Raw genomic sequence first — 14,823 nt, forward strand, 5'->3', positions numbered from 1 at the left:
AGGCAGCTGGGGCTGCAGGCTCCTCTGGGGTAGGTACTGCAGCAGCTGGAGCTGCAGGCTCCTCTGGAGTGGGCATTGAGGCAGCTGGGGCTGCAGGCTCCTCCGGGGTGGGCACTACAGCAGCTGGGGCTGCAGGTTCCTCTGGGGTGGGCACTGAGGCAGCTGGGGTGACAGAGCCCTCTGAGATGTCACCCCCTGTGGTGGGCACTGCAGCACCTGGAGCAGTCCCCTCCGAAGCAGGCACTGTAACAGCTGGGACAGCAGCCCCCTGTGGGGCTGATAGTGCAGCAGCTGGGACATCCTTCTGTATGGTGACCACTGAAGTAGCTGGAACATGTGCCTCGATGGTGGCCACTGAAGCAACTGGCATGTCCTCCTGTGGAAAGGGCACTGGAACAGCAGCTATAGCAGACTCCTCTGGGGCGGGCACTGCAGCATTGAAGGCATCTTCTATAGTGCACAGTGCAGCAGCTGGGGCAGGATTCTGTGGGATGGATACCCACTCCTCCAAAACCGGCTCAGTATTACCAGCCGTGGTAACTTGTTCCTCCAGAAAGATATTCAGCAATGCATCTGAATCTCTCATTTCTGTCTTCCCTCCCTTCAACGATGCCACAGGCAGCCTGGGCTTTACATCATTCACAGTTTCCTCGCCATCACTGCTGTGTCTCCATCCTCTAGCCAGCAGGTGCAGACTCAGAATCTCTGACTCTGGGGACCTCCCCTGGAGATCCTGGACCACCTGTTCCGGGGAGTCTCTACGAAAATGTGCTGGGGCTCGGTCTTCCAAAAGCTGGGCTTCATAACCCAGCTCTTGTGCCTCACCATAAACTTTCCCCATGGACAATTCGCAAGGGAGCACATTTCCGGAGGAAGTCAGAATGGTATTTTCTTGATTAATAGCTCCTTCCTCACTTTCTAAATAAATCTCATCTGTTAGTAAACGGGAAGCGTCCGGTAACACCTCTACATCGGATCCTGAGGTAATAGCTGTTAGTTCATAGCTAAAAGCAGAACTGAGGGAGACCCTCTCAACACACTCAACATTCCCCTCAGTTTGACTGCTGTCTACCTGGGACAAACTGCCATTTTCTTTGGCCAGCTCAGCTTCGAAGGCTGATAAGTTTTCTTTATGAGAAGCCCTGCGATCAGAGTTGGGCAACCCTCCTGGGTCCAGCTTTCCCGGTGACTCCAGATCAGCAGGGTGTCTGAACTTAAATTCCCCTTCAGTCGTGGGGCTAAAAGGCACTTTTTCACACTCCTCCTCACTAACAGTGGAAGTGTCCCTCATGGTATCAGAGTGGTCAGTAAGTTCCATAGTATTAGGCACCTGAGAAGAAGCCAGGGCATTAAAATATTCACAATCCAGTCCAGCATCACAGTCCTTTACCCTTACGTTTAAAAGGCCTGTGTGTTCCTTTTCTAAGGCAGCCCCAGGAAAATGACTAATTACCAGTGAATTTTCTGCAGCCTGGAATGGGGCCAGCCCTTCAAAAGAGGCTTGGTTCTCCAGCTCAACTACAGGAGTCACTCCTTCTTCACATAAACACTCTTTTTCAAGTTCAAGAAACATCTGCACTGAATCTGTGTCAGAGAGCTGCTCTGAATCGACAGGACCAACAGCGTATTCTAAATCGGAAACAAGACCCTCTAGCTCCTGGGCAGATCCGTTTTTCAGCTCACCTACCCCACTCTCACCTGCGAGAACACAACTGTAATCAAGAGATGTATCCTTGACAACAGAAGCCAGATGGTCCTTAGCTGGCTGTAGGTCATCAGAGCAACAAATCCAACTAAGAGCTAGGTGGTCAAAATTCCCCAAGACAGCAGCCGAGCAGCCGGATCCATCCTCCACCGCTGCTATAGTGTTTATTTGTTGTCTTTCTTCCAAAATATCTGCCAGGCTGTTCTTTTTCTCATCCGCCATTAGACAAGTCTTTCCTCTCTCTGACAGTTTCTCTTGCTCCCACTCCTCCTCAGCCTCCATCATGATCCATCGCTCATCCTCCTCAAACTTTAGTTCTGACTCTGTTTTCTCTCTCAGGCTGGGGGTTATGAAAACATGCAATTCTGGATCCAAGAGCTCTTCACTGAGGCATGGGGAGAGAGGTGGTATTTCCACAGTGCAAGCTGTGTCCCCAAGGGGGTGCTGCTTCTCACTGAAGCCTCCCTTAGCCAAACTTTTCATGGCTCTGGGCCAGGTTGCACTCGAGAATCTGTGTTCCTGCATTACATCTGTGTTCCCACTTGCTGCTGCAGCTTCTGATTCTCGAGGCTGGAATTCATGGGGCGAGCTCTCACTGTGCTGCTGAAATCTGAAGTCTTGGCCATCTCCACTTAAGTTTTTCACATCTTGTACTTCTGGAATACCTACAGGTTTGGACACATGTTCCAGGGTTACTGACTCTGACTGAGGTTCCCTGTGGTCCAAACGACTAGAGCTTCCTGTTAATGCAGAGCTGGATTCCTTCTTCTCTTGCAAGGAAGGATTTGAAGCACCAGCTTCTGAAACTTCACTGAGCGAAGCTTCCATCCTTTCTGCAAATTCCGGGAAATTGGGTGGCATGAAGGACTTCCATGATCGTCTGTTAACATTGTCTTTGCGTTCCGCATTTGGTCGCCGTCTGGGTGGCACAGGCGCTGACTTCTGAACATCACTGCTTAGCTTCAGTGCATCGAATATTATTCTCTCATCCAGCTTTTTGCCTTCTGGTGCTCTAGACTCAAAAACAGATGCTGCTCCTAACGTACCATTGCTGGATATAGTACTTCCTTCCATCTTTTCCATGGTGCTTTTTGAAGTCTGATTAAGCTTTGACCCCTGGTCAATTTGTTCATTTATCCTCATTGTATCATATATAGACCGCTGTGGAACATAGCAATCCTCTATATAACCATCCTCTTCTTCTCCTTTCCCCAGGCAGGTGGGGTTCTGCCTTAAACAGTCTGGCCTGCTGAGTGGCTTACCCATACTTTTTCAATCAAAATGAACCATCAACCTTTTAAAAGTTTTTGAAGAGTTCCCCCAAAATGCATTCTGCGTAAGTTAAAAATCCCTTTACATGTTCATAACCCCAAATCGCCAACTGGATTTGCCCTCCAGAAGGGCCTGGAAGTTCCACTTTGAAACCTTCTGCAAGAAACTCTGAGAGGAACAGCTTTTTCCTCACAGGCTAGCAGCCTCATAGTTGCAGGTAAGTGGTATAATTTAATCAACAAACATGAAATAATTCCTTGTATGGCTTCTGGGTTTTGTTTTGTTTTAAAGAGCACTGCTCTAATTTAGTCAATAAAAAAAAATATCCTCTGACATTGACAAGCCTTACTCAGTATCTAGTTCCACTCGCTTTTCACCCATAGTTGGAAGCAGAGGATTTATACCGATTGGGTCCCTTAGCAACAATGGCACAGCCACTCCAGTCTTCATGTATGGCCCAAGCTCCTAAGAATTCCTTTCATTTTATCCTCAGTTCCAGCCCTGGAGAGTCCAGCTGGTCTGAATTAGCCATTCGTCCTCCCTGGTTCGGGTGTTTGCGTTTGAACTGGGCTGGTCGGCGGATATTCCTGCAACTTTAAACACAGGAAGTCCTTCATTCGGGGCCAGCTTGGGGCTTCCTGTCTCCAAAACATCATGGCATTGTTGTGGCTCCCAGAACAGCCCAGCGCTGTGACCGCAAAACAGGGCGAGTGGAGCCCGGCGCCGGGCCTTTGAAGGCCGGCAAGCTGCAGCAGCGGCCGAGGGTCTGTCGCGAGGGTTCGCTTAGCGCGGCCCACTCCCCCGCGCCATGTCGCGCGCCCCGAGGGCCAGGGTTGCCTCACCGCAGGCTGGCAGGTGGCTCCGGGCCGCGCCGGCCTCCGGTTCCGCGCTCAGGAAGTTAGTTTGTCCCTCCGGTATCTAGTCCCGCGTGCTGTGGGCGCCGCCTCCCCCGCCGCTGCCAGTCCCCGACCCGCAGTCGCCGCGCCGTGGGCTGCATGTCAAGCAGCCGCCTCTATTCTCCACCGCCGCCGGCCCCGCCGTCCTCCCCGCCCGCAGCTGTCACGGTCCCGGCATGCAAACTTCTGGCTGGGAACAAAAGGCTCCGCTCGGGCCGGGCGGGGGCGAGCCCTCCTCCCTCGCGCCGCGCAGCCCGCTCGCTCGCCGCTCACTGGAAGTGCTGGGCTGGCGGGCGGCTCTCCCCCTTCCCGCGCCACACCGCCCCGCCCGGGCAGCCCCCCTGGAAGCCCGGGAGCGCGAAGCGGAGCCCAAGGGAGGAGGGCAGAGGCGGAGCCCGGGCGGGGGCAGGGAAAATGAGCGACCCGAGCGGAGAGGGAGTAGGCGGCGGAGAGGATTGGAGGCCGAGGCAGCGAAGGAGGGGCTTCTGCGCGGTTCCAGGCGAGGGAGCCAGGGCGCCAGCCGCTACGCTCAACCCGCGCCCCCACGCCCCCCGGCTCCAGGGAAAGCTCCGCCCCCAAGAGCTAGAGGAGGGGAGCGGCACCGCGCGAGTCTCGGCGGCACGGCGCAAATCCCCTGACAAAGGAAAGCCCCGCCCTCCTTCCACCGGCCCGGCCCCCTGCCGCCCCCACTGCGTCCCATCCCGCCGGGCTCCGAGCCCAGCCCAAGCCCAAGGACGAGTGAACCCAGAAGGGGCTCCCCCGCCTCCTCCAGCCAGCAGGCTCTGTCTGGCAAGGGCCACTCGGGGCCCCATCTGCCAGCAGGGTCGCGCCGGCTGCGGCGGGCGCTTGCCTCGCTCTGCCGCCAAAGGCTGTCCGAATCCCCCCAATGTCACCTTTAGCGCGCCCCTGCTGGGCCCAAGAACACGCCAGCCTCAAACCCGGCACTTTCCGGGTGTCCGAAGGAATTTGGTTACGCTCAGAGACCAAGTTATTGGATAAGCTCTAGGCACCTTCTCTCTCCCCCTTCTCACATACATCAGGTCTTGGCCCATTTTCCCACCAGGATTTCTCTGCCCACAGACCTGGGCGGTGTCAATGACTGAGGCATAGGGACTGGGGGAGGGGCAATGGAGATGCCAGCAGCAGTGCCCCACGCCCAAACACCTGGGCTCCTTTATTGCTGTGCACACCCAAGGAAACCTGAGCCTCCTCTGGGGCCAGCTGAAAAGCATGAGTCTGTATTTCAAGTTTCAAGACAAAATACCAGAGAAAGGTGGCCCACAATCCAGTCCACAGCTTTCTGGCTTAAACAAAGAAAGTACAAAGGGCAACCCCAGCAACTGTCCACCAGAGGCAGCTATATTTCTGAGGGGGTACAGTACCCTGGCTCCCTCTGTGATGGTCATTTTTCTGAAGGAAAAAAAAGTTTATTAACATTTCTGAATCTCTGTTGGACTATATGGTCCATATAAATGGTCAAACTTATGGAAAAGTTATTTCCATCCTTTACACAAATAGTAAGTGAAGCTAATAGTTGGTGTATAGCGATCTGGCAGTGAAACCCTGAGCTGAGCCTCAGGCTTACTGGAGCCAGAGAGGTCCTTGGCAAAACTGAGGAGGACGACTGTGATCAGAATTAAACTAAAAGACCTTTCACTGGCAAAATGATTTACACTTCATTTCTCCCTTGGAAAGAGGCTGCTGATCAATTCAGCCCACGCATATCCAAAAGGCTCTCTCCTCATCTGTAAACTCAAAGAAGGGGGTGCAGACTAGATTGTGTCTTGACAGCCTTTCTAACTTTACTATTCTTTAGTTCCAAAGCTTTTAAAGGAGCTGCCACAGAACCCTGAGTCCTCCTGGTCCTTTACTGCAAGATACTAGAAACCCTATCTTCTGAGGAACAAATGGCAGAAAGAACCAAGAATGCTTGACTTAAAGACGGTTCCAGGCAATACGATCAACAAAAAGTATCTGAAGGACCGAGACGTGGGAGGAAGGAAGCTTGTTCTGGATGTCTCCTTAAGCTGGCACACTAAGATCCAAGGGCAGACTCTGAACCAACCAAGAGCGTTCTCATAGCTATCCAAAGAATAGGACGTCCCCTAAAGCGATGACATTCCTGACGCTGGAGTTGTCTGAGCAGAAGTTCAAGCAATCACTTGGCAGAGATTTAGGGAAACAGACTTACAAATCCTCTATCAGTTTGTTCAGAATGAATTTTAAGATCCCTTCGAACTCTGACATACTGTGATTCTAAGGGTTGATCAACTTACCGATCTGATACTTAACATTTCAGGGAACCCAGGTTTTAATTTTCCTTTAATTATTCAGTACAATTGGAAGAACCTAGAGAAGGCAAGATCAATTTCACTAGCAAATCTCCCTGGCCAAACACACTTAAGTGTTCAGATATCTTAACAGACTGTTTACTGTGCCAGGGCCCCTCTGGTTGGAAGAATCTGAGGAATTCTGGCTCTGGACTAAGGGTGGGTGGTTATTCAATTATAAAGAATGATCTTGATGTGGAATCACAAACCTCATGGGCAGAAATTCCTTTCCCATTTGCTCACCATGTCAGGTGCCAATCAATTCCGTTTTCTCCTAATCCCGCCCCACACCTATCTACCCTATTCTTACCCCTCTCACCAACCAATGCTCCAGAGTATAAAATAAATAAGTGGAGCATTTTAGCAACTACGAAGTTCGAATTCAAACTACTTTTTAGCTTAAGTCGCACTCTCTGACTAAAGTGTTAGGACAGTACTACAGAGAAACCTCCCCTCAAAAGTTCAAACACAACCTTATAGAAAGGATTACATCAAGTTGCCCAATCCTTCGCGTCCCCACCCCAAAAGAAGCCAAAGAGTGCTTCGCTTTTTTATCATCAGTATGTGTTTAGAAAGAAATCAAGAGAAGAAGCACAATGTCTCTTTCCTCCATGTCTTATTTTTTATCTGTTCCTGAGTTTCTCCTCGGTTTTGGTATGTGGAACTCTGCCAACAGCCACTGCAGTGACTGAAATAAATACCTGATACAGCTTTCAGCCTCTTGTTACCCTGATAGCTCCAACAACAAAAAAAAGCATCTGTTCATTTCACATGCTGTGTGTAAACTTTTAAAAAGAGAAGTACAGGGAGCTCCAGAGAGCCACTTCAGATGGTTCCCCTGCTCCTATAACCACAAATGGATGTGCTGAAGCCAAATTTCAAATTAGTTTCCAGTTAGTTGATTACAGAGTTCAAAGAATTCTCTCCTCATTTAGAAATTCCTGAGAACAGAATTTGGTGTCAGATTTTCCTTCAGTGAACTTAAAAGAAAGAACAATCCGGCCCTCCCTGCTGTCTTCCTAATTAAAGGCAGCCAGGGAGAGTCTCTTCACACCCTAACACAGCTCCCTTTCCAAGTTTTGAACCTGGCATTTTGCCTTTGTCTGCTCCCGACTTAAACCACTAGACCCCAGGACAATCTGGAGACCTCAGATTCTACAATGCCTTTTCATCGGTTTCCTCTCCTGCAGGATTAGTTCTAACTAGAAGAGGATACAGAAGACTGGTTGGATCTTGCACGTTTTAAATCTACAAAATGCCTTTCATCTCAGATCTCTAGGCTTTACGAGCTTTTATTTAGTGGCAAGTGGAAACTCCATAGTATTAGTTTGTACCTGTTGGACATCAGTCACTACCATCCTTTGGTGCTTTTATTATCTAAAGATGGCTACTGAGTGTCTCATTAAGCAATACAGCAAGATGTGAATCTTGTTTTAAATGGGATACTAAGGATTTTGATACTATATGAGCTCTCATGTAATCCTGAACCCACGAGGAAACTTTCCACAGCTCGGCAGGAACTGTCATGGTCCCTGTAAGCCCTTTCCTGCTTGTAGACTTTACAAAAGACAGTGTATGAATCCCTCGTTTAGCCACTCACCAAGACAGTGGTGATGACAAAAGCAAAGGACTTTGCAAGTTAGAAAAGACCTGACAAAAGAGAGGGAGGAAGGAAGGCAGGGGGAGCCAGAGGAGGCTTTGAGGAGGGAATCATGTTTAGTCATTAGTACTTGTACATACAGAGATGGTGAAGGCAAGAATTTCTAAGCAAAGGGCTAGAGGCAGGCAACCTAAAAAGGCAGGGACCCTAAAGAAGCAAATTCGAAGTCTGCGAGGCTTGAGTACAGGGTGTATGAAAAGGAAAAGTGAGGGGTCAGAATGGTAAGGAGCTCAGGGTCAGTTCACCTGGGCCCTTGAGTGCCACGCCAAAGAATTTATGCTTTATTCAGAAAATCATGACTACATCAAGATTTACTTATGTAAACTTACCAGTGGTAATGAGAGCGATTGAGTGCTGTGTGTAAAGTTTCCTTAGACTTTGGGAATGGGTGCTCATTCAACTGCCATTTAATATATATTATCTCATTAAAAAAAAATCCAAGCCCTTAATTTATAAATAAAACTTGGGGTGGTCAACTTACTTGTTCAAAGCAACAATTCCTGGACTCTTAGAATTTGAGCCTAGGTCTGCAGATGCTGCATTGGTGTCAATATGCATAGAACAGATTGTAGAGGGGAAGATTGAAGTTGGAGCAATCCGTTAGGAGGATTATAGAATTTAGGCAAGAGGTAACAGAAGCCTGAACTTGTGAAAATGAAGAAGGGGGCTGTGAAGGGAATTGCAGAGGCAGGATGTTTGGAATTCACAACTGACCGGATAGAAGGCAGCGGTTAGGGGGGAAAATAAGTTTAAAATAATGCTGTAGTATTACTCTTGGATTCCTAAGGGCATTGTAATACTATAAAACAGCATCAGGGAGGAAGAAAATATTTGAAGAAGACAACACACTCAATTTAGAGCATCCTGAGTGTGACATACTCAAAGGCTACCCATGTGGAGGTATCCCGAAAGGCCCTTCACACAAAAGATTGAAGTTTGGGGTAGTACAGATTTGGAAGCCTTCTCCCATAGAACAGTGAAGGGTTGGACATCTCAGGGGTTACATGTGAAGAGCAAAGGCAGATGACAGAATTTTGGGAACTACATGTAGAGCAGCCAGAGAAGAGAATGGAGAGAGTGCAATGTCAGGAAAGTTTTAAGAAATGCTGCATCACAGATGAGGAGGACGAGTTAGAGAAGGCCACTAGACTTGGAACTAAGAAGTCAGTGGCTACCTCCATGATAACAGCTTCAGCACCGTGATGGGGGCTGGATATGATTACAAGGCTTAAGGATAAGCAATGGTGAGGAAGTAAGCATTGGTCCTCTCTTCTTCTTGAGGCTCTGTTCTTTTGGCTTCCATGACATTGTACTATCCTGATGCCACCTTTCTAGCCAGTCCTTTGTCTCTTTGGGCTCCTCATCCTGTCCTCTTAAAGCAAGTAATTTCACAAGGTGTATCCTTGATTGTTTTCACTCATTCAAGAAATATTTATTTATTTGGGGCCTACTATGTGCCCTAAACTATGCCAGGCACTAAGGGAGAGTGATGAGCAAGGCGGGTCTGGAGCCTACATTCTAGCAGAGGAGACAAACATTCGTTTTAATTCAATTGTGATAAGTATTCTGAAAACAGCACAAACACTGCTATGAGAGCATGGGTTAAGGGGCTTAATGTGTGGCCTGGTGGTTCAGGGGAGAGTTTCCTGAGAAAGTGACCAAATGGGCTTTCGTGGGGACTGAGAGAGTCTCTCTAGTTCTAGGGTTGCATACTTTCACAAATTAACACCTTCACCAAGTTGCTTGGCTATTTCTACGAAACAGATCCCTGGGTTCATTCTCCCAAGGAATCTTGCTGTACGGGTCTTCTCTCCAATATTAGAAATGGAAGTAGAATAAAAAATACAGAGGAAAGAGATGTCTAAAAACAGGCTCTTTCATTTTGTTACTAAAGCAATTCTTATCATTGTTCACAAACAAATAATTTAAGTTTGAATTTAAAGAATTAGACCAAAATCAGGGTCCTCTGGGAGTGAATTGCAAGATGTCAGAGATATTAAATAGTTCACTTGAATTTGTGTAATGAATTCAAGCTTGAGAGAAGACCTAAGATAAGTGCAATTTCTTTGAATTCTTATCATCTTCTTCCCCTGATTCATACATACACATAACCAAATATTAGAAACACGTATTTGCTGAAACTGTGAATTAAAGCTTTTCTGTAAAACATCTTGATGTGGTATATGTTTTGTAGGGAGATGAATTATATCTGTATTTTTAAGCTGCTTTCCTCTGAAATTAAGCTATTTTTTCCTTAACATCTCAATGTCTTAATCAATGATTGATTAATATTAAGAGGTGTCTCTCCCAAAGAGGCTGACTTGGTAGTTGCCACTGTATAGCAAGAGAGGAAGAGAACATGGTCTATGTTAAAAGCTAATTAGGCCAAGGTCCCTGAGATCATTAAAACTGATCTGATGGGTAACTCTGAATGAGTAGGGAAGTCACTGAGCTGGTACCGGCTTCTGGTTAATTCTGGCTGATGATGTGAAAATAACACTGATTTGTAGAGCACACAAGCCAAGGTCAAAACCGTCTCAGAGAGACTTGCTGGCTGTGGGATTCTGATATGAATGAATAAATTAACAATTAATGAATAAATAAGTAGACATGTATACGTCTATGTATATGTACATAGAGTATATTTAAAGCTGTGTTACAGAGTCATGATGTAAACCCACCTATGTATTGCTACTCTAGGGTAAAAACAAGCCCTACACTTGTTCCCCACAAAAACTGCTCAGGGAAGATGTTTGTTCATCTACGTGTTTCACTGCTATCATCATCATTTTACTTTATCCTCATTTCTACTTTTCCAAGAAGAAAAGAATGAACCTCATCTTGGGCTGGGCCTTAGATCAAGTCTCCTGGAGAACCCCTAGGCACAAGGGGCATAACTTTCCTTAATTATTAATATAAAATTACTTCATAAAATTCTAATTTGTATGTCTGAATAAACGTTTTTTAATAAAGGGATATTAACATTTATTGAGCACTTAATATATGCCTAGTGCTTTCATCTACATCACTTCATTCAATTCTTATAAAAACCCTAAATGTATGATTTACCATTGTTCATGTTTTATAGTTGAAGTAAGTATACAGAGGTTAAGTAATTTCTCCCAAGGTCACTCAGGTAGTAAATAAATGATAAAGCCAGGAGTTAAAGCTGGATATTTCTGACTCATATTCAGTGTTTTTCACTACATCATGCTGAATGAAGATGGAGACTCTTAACTGCTAACTGACTGCATAAATGACAATGACTCTAAAGTGATGGGTAACTACAAAACAGTATTTCAGAATCTAGCTTTCTTCAAGTACACCTGAAGAATTTCTTTTAGTTTTCTTTATAGCCGATTTCTTTTAGTTTTGCTTTGTTTGGGCTAATACTGAAATTAAATTGTGTTCCTCTAACATATGCTAACTAGTAGAGAAGGGAGCCCAGGGGCAAGATGGAGAGCTGAGGCATCCAGGCCAGGATTAGAATTTCTGAGGACAAACAAGGATATACCTCAGGTCTTGCAGAGTAGACAGCATTTTGAGTCCTTACATGGCTTATGAGAAATAAAGAGCACTCACCCAATCAGTCAAATATTCACTAATCTCCAACTATACGTATACCAATATGCTAACTACTGGGTTGTCGGAAAAGTCATGACGTATTTTTTCTATGTTTTTCATTGCAAAAATGTGTCATGACTTTTCCGACAACCCAATACTTTGAGGGACACAAAAATGGATTTATTGAGACAAGAGATGGGACAAATGCATATAATCAGAAAATGCTAAAATTAGGCAGTATATGAGTATAATAAAGGCCAAATGAGTTACACATGTTAAGCGATTTAGGAGACCAGGGGTAGTGAGCTGGGGAAATCAAGGTTTTGTGGCGACATGGGACTTGTGCTAAGCCTTCAGGTATGGGCAGAAATCAAACAGCTAAAATATATAGGGAGTTCTTGGGATAAGTGGATGGAGTGGATGGTCTATGTAGGAAATAAGACTGGAAAGATAGTGGAGATAAAAAATGTAGTTTCCAAGACCAGAGAAGGAAAAGACTGAGGGCACAGATATAGATAGATCAGTTTTGAAGGATGATCCCATTTAATTAATCAGATCAGATGAGATGTCTCCTGCATTGATATGGGAGAAAGATAAGCATTCACAGAAATAAGGGTGAATACAGACAGAAGCTAAGAGAAAACCACCTTGGAAGCCCAAGTTTTAGACGGTTACAGCATAATTTATGTCTGTTCCTTCCGTGGGAACCATGTGCGTACATGCTGACTGTCCAATCACACTAGCTCGCTGCATTCTGAACAGAGGATCCTTTGTTCCCAACAGCAAGGCTCAAAAGAGACAGCGTCTGATAAAATCGCACTAAGATCAGTCCTTCCAGCTGGTGCAGGGGCTGATGCCATTCCACAACACACCCTACAGGAAGCAGCTAGATACAAGCAGCTGATTGATTTCCACAGCAGGAGCCTGGTGGCAGCAGGGTGGGGTGGGGACTGGCCAAGCATGGAGAGAATTCTTCAGCCACTGACTCAAATTAGTTCACCAAGATCCTGACTTGATCCAACAGATCTGTATAAGTCATTCTTGAAAACAACACTATTTCTTAACTGATTTTTGTAAAAAGGGAGGAAAACCATGAAGCTTCCCCAGGCAGTAGAACTATTTCAATATAGTAAGTTAACTCTTACTTGTCATGGAATCGGAAGAGGGCAAAATATCAAACCCCCTATCTTTCCAGAAGTGGGCTAAATAATTCTTTGTTGTAAGGGGCTTTCCTGTGTATTACAGGATGGTTAGCAGCACCCATTAGAGGCCAGTAGCAGCCTCCCCAGTCAAATGTCCCCCAAGATGCAAAACTGCCCCCAGCTGAGAACCACTGGCCAAGTATGAGCTTTGGTGCCAAAAAGACCTTTGCATTCTCAGCTCTAACATTTATTTGCTATGCGGCTTGAACAAGTTACTTAACATCTTCAAGTTTCAGTTTTCTTATCTGTAACTGGGATTTCAAACGTCTGATTTATGAGGGGCGTGGGGGAGGTTTCAGGTTAGTGATCACTCAGACTTAGGTCTCTCTTGCTGCACTTACTACATCACTACACACAATTCTTGGTGTCTGTCTCCCACACTGCACTGGTAACTGGAGACTGTAAGTCCGGAGGCCCCAGCGCCCACCCCAAGGACCGGCACAAGTGCTCAGTAAGAATGGACAGAAAGGAGTATGGAACTCCTTCCTTCTAACCCCCACAAAGGAATCCAAGGATCAGACAGACCATGTGGCACTTATTCTCATCTCTAGGTGGCCAAACTTCTGAAAGGTCCACATTTCAAATCGCAGCGCTGGGAGTAGGAAAATGGCTTGTGAAGGAAGAGGGAAGAAGTGTATCCCATTAATCTTCCACAGCCAATACCAGAGACTGGTCTTTGAAAGGCATTTGGTAGTGGCGCTGGCATAGTTGAGGAAGGTGAGGAGGGAGCACATTTTCCCCATAGCGAGGTTTTTCCAGCCGGGACAGCTGAGACTTGGGAAGAATCTGTTTGGCAGGAGACAGCCCTTTGGTGCGGTGACCTGACACGACTCCCTGTGGGACTCATTTTATTTCTGGTGGACCAACCGACTTGAACAACGAAGGGCCCTTCAAAGCGACTCTGATCACACTTCCTAGAGGCTCACTGCGCACAGCTGAGTGCCAGCCAGCTAGCTTGAAAGCGCCCACGATGCTTTGCCGAAGCTCCAGGACGAGGCGGGGGCTGAGACTCCTTACCATGCATTTCTAGACACAGCGAGAAACTGTCCTGTTCTGCAAGTTGGTGCTAATCTCAACTGTGTTCATCAAATAAACACAAGTTCTGCACGGGGTAAATTCTAGTCTTTCTGGAAACACAGTTTTCTTCCTTCTTGTACGAAATCATCTGATGACTCTTAGTTGCAAATGCTATGTGCTGACACTGTATTGTGAAGAATTTCAGTAAATGCAAATCAAACTGCTCAGTCCTTTCTTTTGGTTGAGGATATATTCGTTTAGTTGCTTTAAAATCTTCCCTTGCTATCAAAATTTCCAGACAGTGTTTTGTGAAACCCATCAACGCTTTCTTGATGACCTTCCATTAGGGTTTCCTACCTTCACTGAGGCTTGAGGCTCCTTTAAGATGATGTAAAGGCTACAATCTTGGGATGTTGTTTGTGATGCTGGTATTTGAAATACTAATGGAGATACTTTAAAATGGGGCTGGAACAAGTTCACCATGAAGCAAACTGAAAGGCCTTAAAGGCTCCTTCACCTTCGCCCCACCCAGTTCCTACGGTGGGGGTGGAGAGGATTGTTACAGGGCCCTGGAATTCTCTGGGAGGGGCTGGGGGGTGCTCACATAAGGGTTATAAATATAAGCAGCCAAGCTGTGAGCTCCTGGGCTGAGAACAACTGACAGTCTGTAGTCTCCCCTTCAAGGGGCAGAATAAGGAGGCTCCCTGGAGCATTTCCACAAAGGAAGTTCCTCTTCTCCTTAGAAACGCATCATCAACCAACACCTGCATCAACAACTCGCCGCAAAATAAACTGCAGATGCCAGGGAAAGGGACTAGGAGGCCTGAAACCAGACAAAGATTGGTACCAGCAAAAACAAAGCATCCAGGGCCTGGCCTAAAGAAAGGCTGACTTAGAGGCAGTTGTGGCTACCACACACACATAATCAGATCATCAAAAGGCTGCTTGCTACATAAATATTTCACTTAATCAATGAGCACTTTTTCCAATTGAATCCTAAGTGTCCCACATATAGATGGCGATTTTCTTCTAGGGCAGTGGTTCTCAACCGAGGGAGATTTTTGCCTTCCAGGGGACATGTGGCAAGGTCTAGAGACATTTTTGGTTGTCACACTGAGGAAGGGTTGCTACTGGCATCTAGTGGGTGGAGATCAGGGATGCTGGTAAACATTCTATG

General features: G+C 46.5%; 2 protein-coding genes across 2 annotated transcripts in view; both read right to left on the reverse strand.

Moving 5' to 3' along the window:
* The window catches only part of LOC109390654 (uncharacterized protein KIAA0754), a 5,443-nt gene extending 1,006 nt beyond the window's left edge, over positions 1–4,437 (reverse strand). Inside the window, exon 1 of the mRNA XM_019657463.1 lies at positions 5–4,437. Coding sequence (XP_019513008.1) covers positions 5–2,971 — 2,967 coding nt within the window. The 5' untranslated portion in view covers positions 2,972–4,437. The remainder of the gene's footprint in view (positions 1–4) is intronic.
* The window catches only part of MACF1 (microtubule actin crosslinking factor 1), a 335,004-nt gene that overhangs the window by 67,321 nt on the left and 252,860 nt on the right, over positions 1–14,823 (reverse strand). The gene's annotated exons all lie outside the window — the stretch shown is intronic.

The sequence above is a fragment of the Hipposideros armiger genome, unplaced genomic scaffold (genome assembly GCF_001890085.2).
Source record: "Hipposideros armiger isolate ML-2016 unplaced genomic scaffold, ASM189008v1 scaffold_10, whole genome shotgun sequence".
Classification (NCBI taxonomy): Eukaryota; Metazoa; Chordata; class Mammalia; order Chiroptera; family Hipposideridae; genus Hipposideros; species Hipposideros armiger.